At 42.8% G+C, this 23,239-nt stretch overlaps 2 protein-coding genes across 3 annotated transcripts in view; one reads left to right on the top strand and one right to left on the bottom strand.

Moving 5' to 3' along the window:
- LOC106585131 (golgin subfamily A member 7) overlaps positions 1-7,029 on the top strand; it is a 34,902-nt gene extending 27,873 nt beyond the window's left edge. Inside the window, exons 5-6 of the mRNA XM_014170994.3 lie at positions 877-934; positions 2,706-7,029. Coding sequence (XP_014026469.1) covers positions 877-918 — 42 coding nt within the window. The 3' untranslated portion in view covers positions 919-934; positions 2,706-7,029. The remainder of the gene's footprint in view (positions 1-876; positions 935-2,705) is intronic.
- Positions 7,030-10,256: 3,227 nt separating this feature from the next.
- The window catches only part of loxl2b (lysyl oxidase-like 2b), a 67,119-nt gene continuing 54,136 nt past the window's right edge, over positions 10,257-23,239 (bottom strand). For both annotated transcript variants that reach the window (XM_014170995.3, XM_014170996.3), the window contains exons 6-14: positions 21,502-21,685; positions 18,302-18,453; positions 17,893-18,060; positions 16,680-16,845; positions 16,144-16,384; positions 15,462-15,577; positions 14,911-15,047; positions 14,472-14,583; positions 10,257-11,899 (exon numbers count right to left, since the gene is read on the bottom strand). In XM_014170995.3, the coding sequence (XP_014026470.2) occupies positions 11,829-11,899; positions 14,472-14,583; positions 14,911-15,047; positions 15,462-15,577; positions 16,144-16,384; positions 16,680-16,845; positions 17,893-18,060; positions 18,302-18,453; positions 21,502-21,685 (1,347 nt within the window). In that variant the 3' untranslated portion in view covers positions 10,257-11,828. The remainder of the gene's footprint in view (positions 11,900-14,471; positions 14,584-14,910; positions 15,048-15,461; positions 15,578-16,143; positions 16,385-16,679; positions 16,846-17,892; positions 18,061-18,301; positions 18,454-21,501; positions 21,686-23,239) is intronic.

Here is a 23,239-nt window from a genome sequence, read left to right as displayed (position 1 = left end):
AATAAGTATTGTGCTTTTTTTTCAGTGATATTTCCTTTATGCGTTTCTTAGGTTTCGTCATGCAGGCTGATTTATATATTTAAGTCAGGGCTGAGCTGGGCTAGCTCCATGTTGATGTGTGCTGTGTAGTACTAGCTAGAACAATGAAGTTTCACAGTGACCTGCTGCTGATGTGTGACCGAGTTGGTATGTGGTGTTTCCACATGTGCATCCCAAATGGCACCCTATTCCCATTACAGTGCGCTACTTTTGACCAGAACCACATAGGGATTAGGGTGCCATTTGGGACGCATACCCAGGGCTCTGTGTGGTGTGCTCCCCTCTAGAACCCCTGCCTGTAAATGGAAACCAGGAGTCTGGGCAGCTCACAGTGGTACCCTGTAATAATACCAGATAAAAGTTATATTTAATCCATTTCATCTGCTCAAAATCAGAGGGTGCAGAAATGGTCTACGTTCTCCAAGTGTGTGGGGTGCAGCCTGAGTGACTGACTCAACATCCAAATGAATTGTACTGAGAGCTGGAGCAGGCACTGAAATATGACTGAAATTGTTTGCAGCTGAGGACCTCCTGTATGATTTCATTGTCTGCATCCCAAATGGCACCGTATGGTCCTCTGGTCCTGGATTATTTCTCCAGCACTGCAGAGGTGCTGATTTTGGCCTGGGAGCGGCTGTGATAGCAGAGTGGAGATTGACAGGAATGTCACACCTGCCCCCCCCCCCCATGTCTTCTCAATGCACCCGAACAAGTAATGTCTGCATTTTCGAGTGTCTGATTTGATGTTTTGACTATTGCTGCCCAAGTGCTTTACTCATAGCAGTATGTGTCTGTAGATGTAATATTTTCCATTGCCTTTAACTAAACATGATCAAGGTTGAAGTAACCATCTTTGAAGACAGGAGCCTGGGCAGATAAAATCTACAGTACTATGGTGAGTTTCAAGACACGGTCATGTCACACAGGATGTGTACAACAGATTGCATATGCCTCATTTATTCATGCCCATTCTGTATTGCTTACTAAATTACTCTGGAGCAATCTGAGGAAGAATACTGTCAAAAACTGCTCAAAGGGTGAAATCAATAAGTATTTGAGTAGTGAGTGCGTGAGAGCAATTTCTTTAATCTAATGATGGATAGATATGTGGCATGTTGTTGCATTGAAATATGGCTGCGCTTGCTTTCCAAGACTGAAATTTATATTCTTCCTGGTTTCACCCCATGCTGTTACGAAAATCATTGAGACCAAGTCATTGTCCCACAGCAATTTGTATTTACTCTCATGCTGTGCAGTTCCCATCTAACATGCTCTCTACAGTATCACGCCTCTCCGTTATGGGTTTCGAACATCGGAGAGTTCATTAAAATGTACTGGCAGACAACACAGGGTTTTTGTCCCAATGTATTTCAAGAGTACTACATATGTCATGAATCTATTCGCCTCAATCAAGCACATCTGTCCGCCTTGTGTAGGTTATTGCATATGACAAGGGACATAATTTCCCCCATTTAAGATCGCAACTATTTTCAACAACAAGTGTCACACTGCGAAACTGTTTGCGAACTCTTAATGACGATGTCTCAACCTGGTGTTTTTCAACAGACACTTCAGTCACGCCAAACCCAAACTGTCTCTGATAATGTTCTGCCTGTAGAGAGAGCAACCGTTCTTAATGGATCGGCTGAAGAACATGGCCCTATTTGTTCATCAGGTGCTGGTTCAGCTCCGGCCTGGTGGAACAAAGTGCAGACAGGGATTATTATTTTCATTAGAAATTCCTGCCGGGCACCTCTATACATGTATTTGTGAGGAATGTAAACTGCTCTTTTATAAGTAGCTGTTGCGAGAAGTCCGTTGGACTGTTGCCATGGTCTTTTAGGCAATCTGTCCTTCTGTCCGTGCAGCAAGCCCACTGGAAAGGCCCAATGTGAAGTGTTGTGATAGCATTGTCCCGCTACTCTGCTGCATGCGCTTCCTTACATAGCAGAGCAGAAGGCCCTGATGGCGGACCTCAGTGGACCTGTTGTGGAATTTCACTGTTTGAGGTGAAGTGTGTGATGAATGGTCCTCTGGTGTAATTGCACCAGACCGCAGTGTAGGAAAACAGGCGTTCAGCAGTTAATGGTTTCAAAATGAGTCATTAACAGACGACCGTGCCAAGTCTATCTCCCTATGCTCCTCCACCACAGTGCTCACTATTCAGGAGCAGGACCAGTGCCCTGTGTGTTGTCCTGGTTCTTCCTGGTGCCAACCTGCCAGCACACTGACTGGCACTGCTTTAGAAAGCGGGCAGCTGGACTATCTTGACCTTCAAATCATTAGTCTTTGGGGAGAATAAATGCTGTCAATTGTGAATATGTGAAAGGGTTTATGATATTTAAAATAAAGATACATGTTTTCACAGAAGAACAACTTTGAAATGACCGAATAGCTTTGATATAACAGAAGTTGATGATACAGTCAGGTAGTAAGTAGTGCACATTGTTGAGCAAGGTGATGTATGATGGTGGGTGTTTAGAGCCATAGAGATGAGTAGCTGGCTAACTGTGACATTTCTTTGGCAGATCCCAAAAAATAAACTAAGGCTTCACTAAAAACGTCACCAAAGTTTATCTGCATCATACTGGCTGCCGTTTTGTCTTTAAAAAATAAATATTCCTGCTGTTTAAGGGCGTTTTTCTCACTGACCTCACTTTTGGCAGATCCCAGACTGACTGGACAAGAGCTCTTGAGGGGCTGGTTCGATCTGGTTCTGACTCTGCTCAGCATCACCTGGGGCCTCATTTATCAAAGCTGCGTTCACACCAAAAAAATAGTCTAAACCTTACGTATGCCAGTTTTCCCTCAAATGTTGGTATTTATCCACTTTTAACTTGAAGGGAAAGTGTGCTTATCTCCACACAAATCTCAGACCAGCCGTACGCACAACTTCTAGTGGTAGATAAACATGTATCGCAAGCAAATATTGTTATTTTGAGAAAAAATGTAGGTGTTTGATGCACAAGAATTATAGTAATGGTAGGCTATTAAAAACATAGAGGCCTAATGATAGAACAGATGCATTTGCCATCGGTAAGGAGATCACATAGCAGCATGTAGCCTAATGCGTTTCTTTTACTTGTATTATATGCCTAAATTCTAATCATATAGCAGGACACGTCTCTCCTTTTCCACTCTTAGCGGCGTTGGCGGAAAGAGGATGTTTTTGGTTTTCAGGGATACAGTATTTTCAACCTAACTTCTGTTTCTCCTGGAGAAAGGAGAATAGCCAAACATGCTCAAAAGTAAATAGACCGGTAGCCTATTTAAATTTGACAGTGTGTAGGATACAGTATTGCTGTGCGATAGGAGTGCAACGTCATAGCCTATTTCAATTCAGAGCCTATACCAAGGCAGGAGATAGAAACACAATCATCTACTGATAAACAAAATATTGAACAAGAATTAGTATTTTCCATAGAAGTGCGCTGTAGCATTTACTTTTGAATTGTTCGAATAGGGAATCAAACTTTCAGAATGTGCTGCCAGTGTTTGGCACTCTATAGGTGGCATGCATTTTTTGGGTTGAAAAAGGTAAGTATTCTGCCCTCAGCTCTGCATAAACGTGATAAAATTTGCCATTGCACTTTCTTTTAGAAACTGTCATGGCCCAGTTCCAACATCTCCAAATCATACATCAAATGAGGGTGTTTGTATTACCATAAAAGGTAACAAAAACATGTGTATATGTTGTGTGCAGTAGTTTGATAAATCCCAATAATTTAGTTGTGCATGCAAATCCTAGTATCCCCACGTATGGCAGAATTTAGTGAGAAATGTACACACGGTTGATAAATGAGGCCCCATGGTCCTGGGTAGGTGGGACCACCGCCACACCTCCAGTCTGAGGACCACCGGAACCTTTAGTCTGCAGAACATCATACCAGCCCTCCTGGCTCCCATCCAGGATCCACATGTACTTTCTGACTACTGCGTCTCTGCAATCTCCCCTGTACTCGACTCCCTCACACTGTTCTATACTCCACTCAACTAACGCATGTACAGTATATGATGCTGGGGCTGTATTACCCATTAAAATCCTAAAGGCCCCTCTAAAGTGAAATAAGATACGATTTGACAGTTACGTTGTTTTCTGTAATACATCCCCAGACTCCTAATTCTCTAAAATGTATTTCCTATCTCTGTATTTATAACCATTTACTTACTGTATCTTAAGTCTGTTTACTTTTGCCTGTACAGAGATTGCTTGCTTTACAAAACCAAATGGCCCAAATTATGCTTGCATTCTACTTGCATGTTGCGTCAGTGCTCAGATGGTTCTTTTGTAAAACGTAAATGTGCCATGCATAGTGTTTGTTTGGTGACTACTGTTCATTTTGCCGTGCGTTGATTGACTTGTTTGTATGTGTGTGGGTAGGCTATGTCTAGCTATGTAAGCACATTTGATTGCCTTCAAGTGAAGCGTTAGGCCGAGAAGTGCTCTTGTTTGTCTCCAGTGCCTGTAGTTTCTGTGAAGATTGCCTCTGTCAGCTCAGTGGGTTCAGGTCAAGTGTATCTTAGCATACTATTTTAGCAGCCATCTTATTTAGCTTATCTGAACTTTTGCTCGCTTTATTCTTGGCAGCAAGCATGTTAAAAATCGAAGACGATTCCTAAACAACCCCAACTTCTTGATTTCTTTGTTTTTGTATTGATCAATTGTATGAATGAAGGACATTAGATTGTTGTATAGATATACATTGACAGTACGTGGGTCAAATACAATGATTAATATAAACCCTGGATTGCTGATATGTATTGGCCAATGAAAGGCTTTGAAGCCAAAGGACAGCCATATTGGCACTCCTCAGAAGAAGCAGTTTTCAATTAAATGTATCAAAGACAAAATTACATGTATTTAAGTATTTTTTTATTGTGGGGACGGTAACATTAGAACTTTAAAAAAAAATGATACTTTGACAAATGTTTTTATATATACAGTACCGGTCAGAAGATTGGACACACCTACTCTTTCAAGGGTTTTTCTTTATTTTTACTATTTTCTACATTGTAGAATAATAGTGAATACATCAAAACTATGAAATAACACATATGGAAATATGTAGTAACCAAAAAAGTGTTAAACAAATCAAAATATATTTTATATGAGTTTCTTCAAAGTAGCCACCCATTGCCTTGGTGACAGTTTTGCATACTCTCAATCAACTTCACCTGGAATGCTTTTCCAACAGTATTAAAGGAGTTCCCACATATGCTGAGCACTTGTTGGCTGCTTTTCCTTCACTCTGTGGTCCAACTCATCCCAAACCATCTCAATTGGGTTGTGGTCAGGTGATTGTGTAGGTCAGGTCATCTGATGCATCACTCTCCTTCTTGGTCAAATAGCCCTTACACAGCCTGGAGGTGTGTTGGGTCATTGTCCTGTTGAAAAACAAATGATAGTCCCGCTAAGCGCAAACCGGATGGGATGGCGTATCGCTGCAGAATGCTGTGGTAGCCGTGCTGATTAAGTGTGCCTTGAATTCTATATAAATCACTGACAGTATCACCAGAAAAGCACCATCACACCTCCTCCCCCGTGCTTCACGGTGGGATCCACACATATGGAGATCATCCGTTCACCTAATCGGCATCTCACAAAGAAGGCGGTTGGAACCAAAAATCTCAAATATGGACTCATCAGACCAAAGGACAGATTTCCACCGGTCTAATATCCATTGATCATGTTTCTTGGGCCAAGCAAGTCTCTTCTTATTATTGGTGTCCTTTAGTAGTGGTTTCTTTGCAGCAATTTGACCATGATGTCCTGATTCACACAGTCTCCTCTGAACAGATGTTGACATGTCTGTTACTTGAACTCAGTGAAGCATTTATTTGGGCTGCGATTTCAGAGGCTGGTAACTCGAATGAACTTATCCTCTGCAGCAGAGTTAACTCTGGGTCTTCCTTTCCTGTGGAGGTCTTCATGAGAGCCAGTTTCATCATAGCACTTGATGGTTTTTGCGACTGCACTTAGACATTTTCAAAGTTCTTGAAATGTTCCAAATTGACTGACCTTCATGTCTTAAAGTAATGATGGACTGTCGTTTCTCTTTGCTTATTTGAGCTCTTCTTGCCATAATATGGACTTGTTATTTTACCAAATAGGGCTATCTTCTGTCTACAACCCCTACCTTGTCACAACACAACTGGTTGGCTCAAAGGAAAGAAATTCCACAAATTAACTTTTAACAAGGCACACCTGTTAATTGAAATGAATTCCAGGTGACTACCTTGTGAAGTTGGTTGAGAGAATGCCAAGAGTGCAAAGCTGTAAATCAAGGCAAAGTGTGGCTACTTTGAAGAATCTGAAATCTAAAATATATTTTGATTTGTTTAACACTTTTTTTGGTTACTACATGATGCCATATGTGTTATTTCATAGTTTTGATGTTTTCACTATTATTCTACAATGTAGAAAATAGTAAAAATAAAAACCCTTACTTTTCACTGGTACTGTATATATTTGTATGTTTCATAATTATTTTATATGTTTAGCTTACATAATGTAATTTTAAAGTATGCATTACGGAGTCTGTAATGGAATAAATGTGGCTAAAACTAATTTTGACTTTTCTATAGCTTCCAAAATATTTTTTACCATGGTTGGGGTGTCAAGATGGAGGTGTGGCAGCTTCAAAACAGCTCCTTGTCAGTTATCTAGTTTATGAGTAATTGGTTAAATATGACATTGCTCCATGGAATTACATCCATTTCATAATGATGTGTTTTGAATGTTAAATGCTGAGTTTCTTCTGTCTGACTGAAATCTGTTAGTGCTATATTACAGATAATCTAACACTACAGAAATGTCCAACTATAGATTATTGAACATTTTGAGGGTAGGTTATAATGAAAGTCAGATTACTTATTCTCATATATTGTAAATATTATTTCAATGTATTCTGAAGATGGCAATGTTGAGCAAAATAAAAATGTATTTAATTTGGCCTTTTTAACATTAAACTCTTTGGTTTGATAAATTGGTATACCTTTTATGTCTTTTTTTTTTTTGTTCAAATGCAAACTGTTTCTTAACTTGTGAATTGTATCATAATAAATCAAACGTATACTTCTTCTACACTTCTGGATGATGCAGAAAATCATTCGGATGTTTTAGCTTAAAGTGGCAATTCTGCAGTTGAAACAATAACAGTGTGTTCCCCACCACTGTTTCAGTAAAAAGCTCAAATTCTTAGACAGAGCTATGGATGGGGCAGCAGGTAGCCTAGTGGTTAGAGCATTGGGCCAGTAACCGAAAGGTTGCTCGATTGAGTCCCCGAGCTGACAAGGTAAAAATCTGTCGTTCTGCCCCTGAACAAGGCAGTTAACCCACTGTTCCTAGGCCGTCATTGTAAATAAGAGTTTGTTCTTAACTGACTTGCCTAGTTGAATAAAAATCAAAAATGAAAGGATTGACAATCCATAACATCAAAAGTATAGTTTTAAACATGTTTTGAGGCTATGCAGTGTTTACATTTACTTTGTTTACAAACTTGGAGTAAAACAAGCTTATATTTTGGGTTCTGATGGGGTACGACAGTTGAACTAAGTTCATGAGATATTTGTTAGTTATACTCTTCAAGAATCAATGGGTACATATTATTAATTAAGTCCAAAAATGGTTGTTGCAACTTCAATTTGTACACGAACTGTATGATAATCTGTAATAGAAATGTTATCTCTAAATTGACATATCCACATCTTCTTTTGGGACAGTACATTCGACTGAGATTGGCCCTCTTCATCAATCCAATAGTAGCATGGATGCACAAACACTGGTTTCACACATACTGTGTGTGTACTGATGTCTGGTCAGAGTGGGGGGTTTCTTGAGGGAAAAGTTGCAACCTAGGGCTTGAAAAACAGGACTTCCCAGAAATCTGCTTTCAGTTCCAGGTAATATATTCTCTTGTCCACAAGATTTATAGAGGAGGAGAAGCCTGACTAAATCTCCCTGAAAGTAGTAGTATTTTTCACCGTTAAACTAAATATTCCCAGAAAAGTCATTCTGGGTATAACTAAGGCGGTGAGGAGATTTCGAGTAAGATTGGACAAAGGGACACAGTCTGCATCCCAAATGGCACCCTATTTCCTATGTAAGCCTATGCTCCGGTCAAATGTACTGCACTACATAGGGAATAGAGTGCCATTTAGGATGCTACCACAGAGATAGGACTTTCCCATGAACTCTGAGGTTACTCTTGACCATAAGAGAAATTAGACCCAATCACCTGTTCTGGTTCCCTGTCTTCTCTCAGGCCGAGCCTGAGAAAGAGACTGCTGAACCATCCCCTTCAGTTTTAGTACGCACAGAATCTATTCAGCCAAGCCTCGCATAATTAACCTTTTATCACATGAATGCAGCTCTTTGTTACCTCATAGAGCAGAAGGAGATTTTCCCTGGCCCAAGTGTGTCTAGTCAACCGAATGTCTGTCGTTACCCACTGAACTCCGTCTCAAGTTACCTGTGACATTCCCCCTCCTGGTGGCACAGCATGGTAGGTGGTCTTCCCTCCCTGGTTGCAAAACAAGCCAGACCTTTTGTGTGTGTGTGCGTGCGTGCCTAGTGTGTGTATTTACTTTGTGGAGACCTGGTTTGGGGTTTCCGGTCTTCAGATGGCTCTTGCTACCATTTTCCGCCTTGGTGGGAAGAGGTAGATTAATAGAGAGACTAGCTACAGTACATCAGGGGAATGGGTGGTCTTGGTAGATAGTATGGGATTAAACAACCACTTGGATATGTCGCCTGCCTGCGCCTCTAACATCTAATCAGTCAGGAGGACTAAAAACTAAAAGTGTCAGAGGGGGTGTTAGGTGTGTAATTGATGGCCCTGGATGAATCCCATCTTCCAGGGTAGCAGGCTATGCATCGCTGAGGCTAGCTGCTACATCTATAGCTGTGTCCCAAATGGCACCCTATTCCCTTTATAGTGCACTAGGCAACTTTGACTTGACCAGGGCCCATACTACTCTTGTCAACAGTAGTCCACTATATATGGAATAGGCTGCCATTTGGTACACAGCCTCTGCTTTAGACCTAGAGCATTTGTCTTAACCAGAAAAGCTGCTTCACAGTCTTCTTAACAGCAGCCCTGTTCCTGGGAGTGCTGGAGATCAACCTTATTAGTCCTGCTGCTGAGTAATACAGGGCTGCTTACATTAGCACAGGAGACAGTCCAAACAAAGAGCAATGAGGCCTGGATTTACTCCAACCAATGACAACAGGAAGTCCATCTCTAGTTTTCACTGAACACCAGTTACCCAAGTGAACAGCTCCAATTTAAGTGCATACAATGCTGTTACAAAGCTGTTTTAGAGCATACACAGCTTGGCAATTGGATTAGCTTGCTGCAGAAAGTCAATTTTTTTTGTAGTACTTCAAACTCATTCTGACATTTGCCTTATGGACTATTATGTCCGTTGTGGTTCAGTTGGTAGAGCATGGCACTTGCGAACGTAAATGTAGAGTAACTGTATTTCTCACCTCTTTAGGTATAGCACAACGCGCAAGTCCCTAACAAATGGCATGGATACATACATGAGAGTTAAACTAGTTGTGAGAATGTCGTTGATGCCACACTAAAAACAAATGTCACTCCTGTTGAAATCTTGCAATGTAGATGTTAAAGGACATCCCTTGGCCATACTGTAGGAATGATAGGAAAGTCAGCCGAGCAACGAAGAACAAACTGTAGCGTGTGTATAGATGACCCGAGGGTGGAGAGCATACACTGTGTCCTACATGAGACACTGCTCCTTTATGGGCCATAGCCAAATCACTACCTTAAACAACCAGAAGATGGCAGCAAATTAGAGAACTGTGATTAAGATTTAAAATTGCACACAAGGTCCAACCGAAATTGTACTTCCGCTTTTAACCCAACCCCTCCTACAGACATACGAATAAATATAGAGTTTTTGTTGTTGTTGAGAAGTGTGGGGGGTGGCCACACTTCGAGATGTTCTTGGGGGTTAAGTGCATTGCTCAAGGGCACACCAGCAGGCAATGGCATCTAGGATTTGATACCATCAACCCTCCGCTCACCAGCTCACTTCCCGACAGATTTTTCCCGTTGGACCCAGGATTCAAACTGGCAACCCTCCAGTTGCTGGCTCGGCTCTCTAGCCTGCCGCCCCCTGCCATGTGTGATGGAGGTGGCATTAGGCCTAATTTAAATGTATAGATCTGAAAATACAACCAACAACTTAGATTTGTTTGCTCAATAAATCTTACCTTTAATATAGTTAACAAAGCAAATTATGGATTTAAACACTCCAATCAAGTATACAGTTAGCATACATAACATACTTTAGCGATTCAGCTGTCACTGTACTGTACCCTCATAAAACAGAGGATGACAGTTTGGTACCACCATTATAAAAAGTACAATAAAATAATGAGACACTCGCACACACATTATTGTAAAAGAAAAAAACGGAGTAAAAAAAGAAAAAACCGCTTAAAATCCCTGACTTTTACAACAATAAGTTACTGATGTTTGCTGGAAAATATGAGATTGTTCATGAATGTCGAAAAACAAAAAAAATGTATATTCTCACTATAAGGCACTGAGGGGGATTAGTTGTATTCCCTCCATTTTAACTACCGTACTACCACCACCACTCTGTTGTGGTGTGGAGCAGACTAATGTCTGCTATTTGGTCACAGTTTTTACAATGGAAAAGGAACTTCTCAGGCACTTGGGACTGGTACTTGGTTTATTACAGATGTCAGAGTGAGAGAACACCACAGAATAACTTAAAATAGAGCATATTGTTGAGCATATTGATGACATCTGAGGGAGTACCCTGTACCACAGATGAAAAGATTGGTGAGGGTAACAACCCTGCACTTCAAAATGATGTCTACATTTCCCAAGGAAGAGGAAATAGAATAAATTATTAAATCACATGTCAACTTCCTGCACAATTCCAAGTGAGAAAAAAAGCACAGGACAACTCTTGGAATAAGACTGTTAAACATTTCCCAACAGCAATGCACTTACCGGCAGTTAGTTATTGCATCCTATTATGGTATTGTACTGTATTGTATCCTCAATAAGTATCTTCATTAAGCTACTCAGAGAGGAGCCTTTATGAGGCACCTACTGCATAAAGCCATTACAAACTATTATTAGCTAATGATCAATAAAGTCTGTAGTGTTCCCAAATATGCCTTTGTTCATAGTCCAAGAGAGAGATTTATTTGTCAGAGATATCCAAACTCTGGGAAAATTACCTTTGAATTAACGTTTTATCATATTAAAAAAAGAAAGTGCAGCAGAATTCCCTTTACAATGCACTAATTTTGTCCAGGGCCCAAACATAGTGCACTATATACGGAATAGGGTGCCATATTCGTCTCATCATCACCTCTAGTGGGGAGCAGTGGGGATGTACATTTCATGTCTCTAACCCAAGCGTGACAGAGAAACTCTCAGTCCCGTATTGACCTCAACCAGAGAGCTGGGACTGGGAGAGGCTACCTGGTTTTGGGAAGACAGAAGGATACATCAAATGGTCTGCCTAAGAAGGAGAGGGGATGTCTGAAAGAGGTGGGCAGTGGGTTGCTTCTTTAGGCATAATCAATGAGTGCTGTCCATATACTGTGGCACTCCCCACTAGGAGGGTTCATAACAGCTGTAGGCGTATTGGCAACACGATAAACGTTATCCTGGACTGCTGACTGGGAGGGAGAGGGGGAGAGAGCTAGTGTTTGGGGGCTTTTTGGCAGTCTCTCTGTGGTGGTGATGATTCTGCTCTTCTCTTTCTCTTTCACCCTTTTATCTGTGGATAACCTGGTTGTTCAGTAGCCCAGGGAAGGACTCCTCAGTCTCTGTGCTTAACGAACCACCTGGACACAGGAAAGGAGACAAGTGTTCGCACAGTGTTACATTTCAAAAGTTCGCAAAACTTTCAACGCATTACACTTTCAAACCAAAGTTCGTCAGACGTCTAATGTCAAGATGAAACCAAGTCCCCACTGTTATATCGAGCTTAGCTGTAAAAGAAGGCAAACTGGCACAGTTTCACATTGTACGTTTTATGACATGTGCCACTCATTCTGACAACCCATTCATACGTAAAGCAGCACACTGTCGTAAACCGTAACAACGTACAGTACGACGTACAGCGCGTCGTACCATACATAACATTTCCCCCCCTTTCCAAAACCAGGGACTGGTACTAACTAAAAATGTCCATAGAACCTAGAGTGATACCTGTAAGAAACATTAACCCTTAAACTGAAGAGGTAAACAACGACTCTCCAAACTAGACAGTTCCGTCCATTAACCTGGAGGTTGGCTAAGACACCTAACGGAGCCTAAGAGGGAATGGAGGTTAAGTAGTCCTCCAGATGAGCAGGGCGAGTTCGTGCCCGCATAGGCCGTTCTTCAGCCGCCACCGCTTGTGGCTCTGGCCCTTCGGGAGCCCACAGAGGCTGGGACTCGGGTGGTAGTAGTGGAGGTCCATCAGGTGGTGTCTCTGTCTTGTTGAAACCCTGTTTAATTGTTCTTTGGTACCTGGTCACTGCCTGCTTTGCTTGGGTGCGACTAGTCGCCGGTGCTGCTATGCTCTGTGTTCTGAGTCTGTCCAGTGGCCGTTCCATCTCACGACCTAGCATGAGAGATCCCGGGGAGACCTGTGTTGTTGGGTGTTTGCTTGCTCTGTAGCGCATGAGTGTTTGGTTCAAGGTAGTACGAAACGTGCACCCCTAGACCAGGTGCGCTCAGATGCCGTTCTACAGCGTTTGGTTGAAACGTTCCACCCCTTCTTTAGCTTGTGGGTTGTAGTAGGCCATGCGGATGTGTTTGATTCCCTTGTTGCTGAGATAGGAGGAGAACTCGACAGAGGTTAGTTGGAGCCCATTGTCCTTGGTGAGGGTGAGGGGTAAGCTCCACCTTGTGAACAGTCTGTCTAGGATGTCCATGATAGCCTGAGCTGTGACAGTTCCGACAGGAACCACTGGCCACTGAGTTCATACGCCACCGGCGGACTTTCCTGTTTTCCCACTGAGGAGGAATGCAGCACAATCTCTGAACAGGGCTTCAATGTCGTGGTCGATGCCTGGCCACTCCACAAGGTCTCGAACACCTTCACTATGAGTGACCTTTGTGGGCTATGGATAGAACACGCGCACGCAGGCCACCCGGGACCACAATGCACAACCCCCGAGAGACACAGACGTCTTCCCAGCAAGAAAGCTTGTTCTTCACCCTGGCGAAAGGCACCAGCTCTTCAGGCACACATGCTGGCCATCCAGTGCGTATGTAGGTGTGCAGGGTATACAGTGTGGGGTCCTGTTCCGATGCTTGCTTCAGTTCCTCCAGTTCAGTTCTCAGTTCCTGAGACGGCTGGCTGAAGGGGAGCGTAGAGCATTTGTACGAGCTCTGTTTTGTCGTTTGGCAAGACAATCGGAGCGTCAATGGAGCGTGAGAGGAGGTCTGCAACCACGTTATCCCTCCCCAGAGAGAACTTCAGCTGATAGTCGTACTGTCTGAGGCGGTCGGCCCATCTGTGCAGCCGGAGTGGCTTGTGTCCAGCTCCTGAGGCTCACACTAGTGTCGTGAGAGACTGGTGGTCGGTTCGGAGCGTGAAAAGCCGGACGTATAGGTAGAGGTACCACTTTTCGCACGCCCAGACACAGGCCAGTGCTTCTTGTTCGACCACAGAGTACCGTTACTTAGTGGGGCTCAGGGCCCTCGAAGCAAAGGCGACGGGCCTCTCAATGCCATTCTGCAGCTGTGAGAGGACAGCTCCTAGTGCTCCAGCTGAGGCTTCACAGGTGACCCGTGAGCAGACCCGTGTTCAGGCCCATGACTCGTCTTTCTTGAGGAGCTGGCGAAGGGGCGCTGTGGTCTGAGAGTAGTGGGGCAGAAACCGGAGGTACTAGGCTGTCATGACCAAGAATGAGGCCACCTGAGAGGCTGAGGTAGGTTCTGGGATGCGGTGGACGACTTCAATGTTTGACATGAGTGGGCCAATGCCTTTTGCCGACAGGCGGACTCCCACAAACTCAACGGCTGGAGCTGTAAAGGTGCACTTTTCGCCGTTCAGGGTCAGGTTGTTCCACAGTAGAGGACTGAATACGTCACTGACATTTTATGACATGTGCCACTCATTCTGACAACACATTCATACGTAAAGCAGCACACTGTCGTAAACCATTACAATATACGGTACCATACATAACACCCACGACATCAGTTGTGTAGATCCAACAACTGCGTATGCCTCCACCAAAAATGAATGGCATATAGCTGGGTCAATATATCTTGACATTAGTCTACTTCGGAAAACATCTAACTTTCATTTATGAGTGGAATTATCTTTTAAGTCAAGGAGGGTGGTGGAACAATGCAGTAACACAGAATGTATGATGTAAAACTGTCGCTCTACCAATGGTTGGTGCACCATTGCCTTACCATTATGACAGCTGTACATCCATATGCGGTGGCCGTCGTATCTGCATCTGCACTTCATGAAGTTATTGGAGTAGTCGGACTCAGGCACCTCATAGTTAGGGTTAATAACAACCTGTGGGACAGAGGCAAATGCTGCGAGTGGCCATACTGACAATCTAACAAGACTGTGTCCGGCAGAGACAACTAGTCCAACATGGAGATGACAAGGAAGCCAATCCAACTCTACAACTAACAAAATACATAGTTTGCATACAACATGAAAAACCTCAATCGATAACATAGAATAATAGTGGTGGCATGACTTTGGTTACGGCCAAAATTGCACCCTATTCCCTATAGTGCACTACTTTTGACCAAAGCCCTATCAAAAGTAGTGCACTATATGGGGAATAGGGTGCAATTTGGGAGTTTACAGCATGTAACCAGAAAAGTCACTTACCTGGAATATGTAATCTCCGGGATTAATGTCTGTGATGTCGATCCACTGGCAGTCAATATCATGTCTGTACGTATCCCAGCAGCCCACAGTGATGCCTTGTTCCCCAAAGTTGGCACACTCATATCTTTTCTCAATACCTGCCAAAGTTATAATCAATCAAAGACAAACAGGTAAGCACATACTTTTGCATGATGGATGTTTTTGTGAGTGACAGTTGGGCTATTGCTCAGAGTTGGATGGGTAAAGGCTGTATTATATTCCGCTTGGAGTGAGGAACACTGGGTAGACGAGGGCTTTCCACACTACTGAGCTGAACAAAGCGTAGCCAAACCTACTGAACTTGCCTATTTACACATCTGCCATAGTTACTGGAACCAGGCTGAAAAGAATGACACAGCACAGTTTGGTTCAGGTTGGCATAATAGAGTAAAAAAGGGTAAAAGGTTGCCGGAGGATGGCATGAATAGGTAAGCTGCATGGCCTCGGTCAAAAGTAGTGCACTGGGGAATAGGGTGCCATTTGGGATGCACACTGTCTCTCCAGGCTCTTACCCTCTTCACATTCGGTGTCCTCCAGACAGAAGCTGGCCTTGTGTCCCTCTGCCACCTTGGTGCCGTTGAGGCTGAGCAGGTCGTAGTGGGTGAACACCTCCATGCTGTGATAATGGCTGGACACAGAGAGAGACACACGTTTATTCAACTAACCTCTAGCTTGCAATCACAGTGCAATCACAGTGAGGTGCTTAGTATATTCTCTCTGAAGCAGATAGGTTTCTATTCCAGAGCTCGAGACACTGTTGAAACACATGGCACCAAGGCCAAAGAAACCGAAAATAAACATTTATTTTAAAAATGGCGATTCTATGTATAATCCCACAGGGCTGTTGGCAGAAGGCTGATTGGAGCTCCGCTGCATGCTGTCATGTTTTGGCCACCTGAGGATATACCAAGGGTTTGATGTGTGTAGAGCTGGTGACTGTATGAAGCTGCCAACATTGCACAGTTCACCCAATGCCTTGACCACAAACATCTGAGACGTTTCAGTCCATGGTCAATTACAGGGCAGAGAACTTATGGAAATGGAACATTTTCAGTGGAACTTTCTCTTAACATGTGTTTTTTTTTGTTGTTGCTTCTGACAGTTATTTCCAAACAGTGCTAAAATAACCAATCCTGTTGGAAAAGGAAATGATCGGACAGTTTCACAGACAGGAACAGCCATTGAGCTACTTGCCTGTGGCAGTCATGCCACACCCAGGAGTGGCGTTCAGCCTTGGGACGGAAGTCAGACTGTCCGTTGTTGTGGATCTGGGAGGAGAAGCGCAGCAGGCGGCGGTAAGAGTTGGCAGGGGTCTCGCTGGAGGTGGTGGATAGGCAGTTCTCCTCATAGGCACACTGCAGCATGAACATGGGCCTGTCCTCCATATAGGTGGTCTGCTCCACTATCTGGGGGTTCAGCACCAGGTCAGGGGCAGCTGAGGGGAGAGCAGGGAGTTCTGGCGGTTACTGGTTCGAAATCAGACCGTACTTTATCCTCACAATTTACTGTAACATGTAGTCCTGCTGACTACTGAAATTACAATGTTACAGGTCCGCACTCAAAAGATTGAAAGATAAGATTGAAGGATGCTTATAATAGTCATCAAGTCATAATAGGCCAGGCAAATGCATGTTTTTGCATGTAAGCAATCATCCTCTTTCAATGCAAGACATCTAGTCCAGGCAGACGACTGACTGTCTGTGAGGAAAAGACAGTATGGGTTCTCTTACTCTCTGAGCAGGAGACTCCGGCAGCATTGCGTCCCCCTCCTTTAGGACAGGTAAGATGAGCTCCGTGGTGCAGGCACTGGGAAAGGGACATCTCAGTGCCAGAACATCGCACTCCACTCATCACCACAGGGTCAGCACTCACCTCCCCTGGCCAGTACCACGTCTCCTACGGGACAGGATCACAGCATGATAGCAGTCAGGGAATGGTTTAGATCAGACAGAGAATTTGGGGGAATTTTGTCATAGGTTGTGTTTGCTATGCTAATATACTATTGTATTTATATGTTCAATTAAGTAGTTGGATAATTCAACAGTACATGTATGTAGATACCAGTAAGTGTAAATGAGTTTGAAGGATGTACCGGTAGTTTTCACATTCATTATGAGGATAGCAACACATACTGTATGGGCAAAGCAGTTTTCCTATCAACCACAAGAGGGTTGGTATCTATCTGCAATATTAAAGCTTATCTACCCCCTAAATTAAAAACGAAAGAAAAAAAATATATTTTTATTTTTTACCACAAGAGGGGGCAACCTGTTCATTATCTCTCTAGCTATGCATTAGTGGCACTGTTACTTGGCTTAGTTCTTCATTTATCCCTGAAGTGTAGCCATCACACATATTAAAACCAACTACAGACTACAAAATAGGTATGGTTTAACTGTATTCATACGTTGTGTTATGTTGTAATTCAGGAGTAACAGTAATCATTCCTCATAAATCTCTGTTCTATAGCAAACATCATTTCTACCATTCCAAGGTTTACAGAGATTTTCCAAACCCACTATTACTGTTATCAAGCAGTCTAGTAAAAATCCATTTGACACAACAAATACTGTGCTGTCTGATGGGAAGGTCTGTGTAACGCTTCTCAGGTGCAAACAGTTAAGAGATGACGGTCCTACAACACCAGAGGAGGTTTTTGTCACCCCTGGCAACTAGAGACATACACACACTGAATGAGGGCCCTAATTTGGGAAAGCTGTCATTTGGAACAGAATTGATGTCAAAAGGACAGACTACATGGTATGGGGGCCAAGGACATTTTTAGATTCACAACAGGCTGATGACCTTTTTTCAGTAGGGTAACTGTACAGTGCTGTAATGCTGCATGTTTGGACAGGTCGTCAATCAAGGAATTTGTTCTTAATTGATTTACCTGTATAAATAAAGGTTCAATAAATACACATTTCAAAAAACGTTTCTCACCTGGAAGGCATTGCTGGCGAAGCCGAGGTCAAGCTGTCTGCACACGACCATAGCCTCGATGGTGCCCCAGCCATCACTGCACACCGTACCCCATGCTTGGGAGCCGTTCCTCTCCACCAGCACCTCCACACGCCCCTCGTTTGGGTTACGTCCCCCACTCAGACGCAGCTGCACAGAGAAACACATGAGGGTATTTAGCTACAAACACACAGATAGCAGCAATAGGAATACTACTTTGTCCATTACTACATTATACAATGTTTATATTTTATGAAAGAAAGAAATGTGCTGTAGGTAAATGTTCAATCTTATTGACCTTAGTGATGAGAACAGCACATAAAGTCTCCGTTAAAGATAGCCTGTGCTTTTTACCTGACTAACACACACACACACACAGACAGACACTCACCCTCTCCTGGAAGCCCATTGCTGGGACGTTACACCTCACGGCTGCATCCTCCTCATGGCTGCAGCCCAGCGACTCTTTGTTGAAGAAGCACTCTGTGATGGACTTCTCAAAGCCAGAGCACTCAATCTCATTCATATGGACTGGGCCCATACCTGGGAAACACAAAAAGGAGAATAATACTGGTAAGGGATGGGCAGAGACTCTTGGAGTTGACTCTTTCCCAGACGTTCAGGGAAGCTAAAATAACAGTTGAGTATGGCCAAAAACGGTGTGGTTCCACGTTGACAGGTAAATGGGACTGTGGTGAATCTAAGTCAAAGCCCAAGACTCGGTGTTTCAGTCAACAAGCTCATGGGAGACCACAAATTCTAATGCTTTGCAGGATCTTGTCATCACTTTATTAGATGAGTTTCGTTATTGAAGGTTAAAGAGGATGTTTTCATGTCTGTTCTAGCTGGTCTGCTATTAAGATGTGTCTTTCTGTAACTTATTTTCCTGGAGGCCTTAGATACAGAGATAGTGTTCCTTTCTGCTTGACAGTAGTAAATCATGTAGGGAAAATATTTTTCCAAAAGGAACAACCAGTCCGGAATTCTCTCTGGATGCTTCTCAAATGGTACCCATATCGTCACTGTCTGATGAAAACCTTGTAATAATATGTTTGCCTATTTAATATACTTTTTTTACATTTATTGAAAGCAGTAACTCCCTTCAATGAAAACTGAGCATGTCAGGACTCTAGGACCAAAAGAATGTATAAAAGGAAACTCCAAATGTTTCAGAAATGTTAGTTTGTTAATGGGAAAATATTATGTTTTGAAAAGTTCCTGTTTTGGAGATAAGAGGTTTTCATCAGACAGCAACGATCTGGTGTACTACTTTTGGTCAAAAGTGGGGACTATGTAAGGGATAGGGTGCCATTTGAAACTTAGCCCGTCTGCTGTTTCCATGTTCCATAATGTGCCATTATTCTGTAATTTACTACTCCTTTTTTCAGTGTCATGCCTGTGTGGACTAGCTCAGAGATAAAACTAATAATAGCTGTACCTATTCGGAAAACAGCAGTGTGCAATTCCTTTCAACCCTGTTATAGTGTCCCGTGTAGCTCAGTTGGTAGAGCATGGCCCTTCACTTCAGCTTCACTCAAAATAGGTGAATTATTTAAAGACACAGTTAAATCAAATCAAACTTTGTCACATACGCCGAATAAAACAAGTGTAGACCTTACCGTGAAATGCTTGCTTACAAGCCCTTAACCAACAGTGCAGTTCAAATAAACTAAAGTAACACAATAAAATAACAATAACGAGGCTATATACAGGGAGTACCGGTACCAAGTCAGTGTGCGGGGGTACAGGTTAGTTCATTTGGTAATTTGTACATGTAGGTAGGGGTGAAGTGACTATGCATAGATAATAAACAGTGAGTTGCAGCAGTGTACAAAACAAATGGGAGGGGGTGTCAATGTAAATAGTCTGTAGTGGAGTGTGCATTTGTAGTGTGCATTTGATTTTATTGTTCAGCAGTCTTATGGCTTGTGGGTAGAAGCTGTTAAGGATACGTTTGGTCCCAGACTTGGCGCTCCGGTACCGCTTGCCGTGCGGTAGCAGAGAAAACAGTCTATGACTTGGGTGACTGGAGTCTCTGACAATTTTATGGGCTTTCCACTGACACTGGCCTATTATATAGGTCCTGGATGGCAGGAAGCTTGGCCCCAGTGATGTACTGGGTCGTATGCACTACCCTCTGTAGCGCCTTACGGCCAGATGCCGAGCAATTGCCATACCAGGCAGTGATGTCACCGGTCAGGATGCTCTCGATGGTGAAGCTGTAGAACCTTTTGAGAATCTGGGGACCCATGCCAAATCTTTTCGGTCTCCTGAGGCCTGAGGGGAAAAGGTTTTGTTGGGCCCTCTTCACGACTGTCTTGGTGTGTTTGGACCATGATAGTTCGTTGGTGATGTGGACACCAAGGAGCTTGAAACTCTCGACCCGCTCCACTACAGCCCTGTCGATGTTATCGGGGGCCTGTTCTGCCCTCCTTTTCCTGTAGTCCACGATCAGTCCACGATTACAGTTACTGTAAGATCTACTGAATACATCATTTGGACTGTGAGTCAGCGATACCTACTGTATATGGGGAGGGTCCATGCCTTTAAGCCTCAGTTATTGGTCTGCCTCTGCAGTAAAAAAAAATATCCATGCTAACTAATATCCCCGCAGGTAATACTGAGTGAGAGAAAACTGGTCAATAAATAGTATGTCCTCGTTTTGGCAGGGCCCATGTCCCTGGAGGGAAAGACGAGGTCTTGAATAAGGGAGTGGATACATGATGTACTCTTTAAATATAGTATTTCTCTCCACTACAGCCTTTCAATTACAGTCCTGGAATATGGCAAGTATGGCCTTGCATTGTTCAGCTCACTGTAACCCTGAGCCTGTATTCACAAAGAATCAGAGTAGGAATGCTGATTGGGGAACAGGTCCCCCTTTTTCATGTTATCTTAGTCATTATGATCCAAAAGGCCAAACTTATCCTAGATCAGCACTCCTACTCTGTGAAGCTTTACGAATATGGGCTCTGAACTGCAGAGAACAAATAAAAAGTTGAACTGATCCATTCCATTTCTATAACCCAGCCTGATCCGGTCCTCCAGCAGACTTCCTGTTGTTCAGGTCAGGGTTAGTGACGGCTCAAAAAGTCAGCAAATAAGGGATAGTATTACAGACTGTTAGATCTTTTGGACATTTTCCCTTTGCAACATTTGGTGAACACATGTAGTTCTAAAGCTACAGTACACAATTAAGCTGTTCATGTAAATGTTTCTTTGTATTCCAGGAACTCAAGTGGTTCTCATATTTCTACTCAGACTTTGCGCAGTTAGGCCAATGTTGTTTGATTGACTGTTGATTGAAAATGGTGAAACAAACCCAATACTCTTGAACAACTACTCTAAAAAATAACCAGAAAAACTTGCATGACCTCTAATCTGATTTTGATTACCTATGTAATAACAAAGGTGTGTTTTTAAATCTATTCAAGGCCTTTTACATAGATCAAACATGAATAGTCAACTTCATCTTCAGCCCAGTCAACTGCTAGGCTGACCAATATGTTGGAATGCCCATCATGTACTTGGCCAGATGTAATATTGTGATTGGCACTGTTATTGTAAGTAGGACTGAGTTCCAATCCCTACCCTGTCCAAGCCGACCACCAGAGAGGGCCTCCTTGGCACTCCCGAAGCCCAGCTCTCGACACACCACCGTGGCTGACAGGAGGCTCCAATTATTGTCACAGATGGTTCCCCACTCGCTGTTCTTTAGCACCTCCACACGACCTTCCCCTACGATGGCCCCACCTCGCAGACGCACCAACGTTTGCTGCAGGAACAAGAGGGAGATCAGACCCATAGTAGGCCGAGTTAGTCGAACACCCAAAGCAAGGCATATGCATTAAGTCACATTAACACATACTGAAATATGAAAGACAATAGAAGGTACTGTAAGTAGACCTTAATGGTCCAAAAAGCAGAATTACAGAGTTCAACTTTCCATAAATGAATGATTCCTTATAGAGAAATAAATAACTGTCTAGAGGTTGCCATCTATAAAGAGTTACAAAACCTCCGTTTTGAATTGGCTCTTTCCCAGACTTTCTGGGAAGCTAGAAGAAAGATTGAGTGAGGGCTGTGAGTCTACAGACTGGGTGGCTCCAAGTTTACACAGTGGTAAATGTTACTCCCATTTACAGTTTTGGCAAATTGGAAGTGGACACATTAGTAGCATAACCGTATCTTATTTACTGTGATTTGTAATTACAGACAGCAATGCATAAGTGTTAGCATGCAGTTTGGGATTGACACCGATTTGTGGTTTGTGTTCCCATGCCAAAAAAGGAAACTATAACCTATAATATTCTAAATAGGTATATGAAAAACATAAAATACCAAAGCCATCATAGAATGTTTACATATTCGAAAGCAGTAAGTATTTGAGTGATGCCTGAATATTTCTTAGGTGAACTTGTGGCAGGGAAAGAGGGAAATATGGTTTTGAAAATTGGATTGACAATTTGAACCGAAGCAGGGACAGGAATAGAATTCTCAAATGCAGAGAATTAGCTTATTAGCAGTGTGCCATATTAGCAGTGTGCACAAACAACTCTGGCAACACAGCGAAGTCTTATTCTGCCTCAAGTTGTTCAGGATCCTAATACTTCATAGTGTAAAAATAATGCTTTCCCACTTGGAACAAACTGGTGTCATGTTCTGACCTTAGTATGAGGTCATTTTTCCATAGTAGATTGGTCAGGGCGTGACAGGGGGGTGTTTTTGTCTATGTATTTTGGGTTTTCTGTTTTCTATGTGGGTTGTCTAGATTGTCGTTCTGTTGTATTTTCTATGTTGGTGCCGGGTATGGTTTCCAATCAGAGGCAGGTGTTTTTCGTTGTCTCTGATTGGAAGCCATACTTAGGCAGCCTGTTTTTCATGGGGTTTTGTGGGTGGTTGTTTTCCGTTTCGTTGTTTGTACCTGACGGGACTGTTGTTGGTTGTTTTGTTACTTTGCAAAGTGTTTTCATTAAAAGTAATATGAGCACTTCACACGCCGCATTTAGGTCTCCTTTAGACGACCCTTATTACAACTGGTTGAATCAACGTTGTTTCAACATAATATGTCAATGTATTGTGACATGGAATCTACGTAGAAAATACATTGATGACTTTTTCCAAATCAATCCAATGTAAACTGTGGTTTTGAGGGTGAAATTTCAACCATAGGATTATGTCATCATGGTAACCACATTTCAGGATAGACTAACCTTGTATAAAATAAGTTGAATTCGTACCTTTAAAACAACGTCAGATCATCAAAGTTATATCCACTATCAGAAAACTAGACTGGGCAGCACCACCTACTGGAGAATGTATCAATCTA

The sequence above is a fragment of the Salmo salar genome, chromosome 24 (genome assembly GCF_965601325.2).
Source record: "Salmo salar chromosome 24, fSalSal1, whole genome shotgun sequence".
NCBI classification, from domain to species: Eukaryota; Metazoa; Chordata; class Actinopteri; order Salmoniformes; family Salmonidae; genus Salmo; species Salmo salar.
This window is presented reverse-complemented; position numbering and strand designations above follow the sequence as displayed.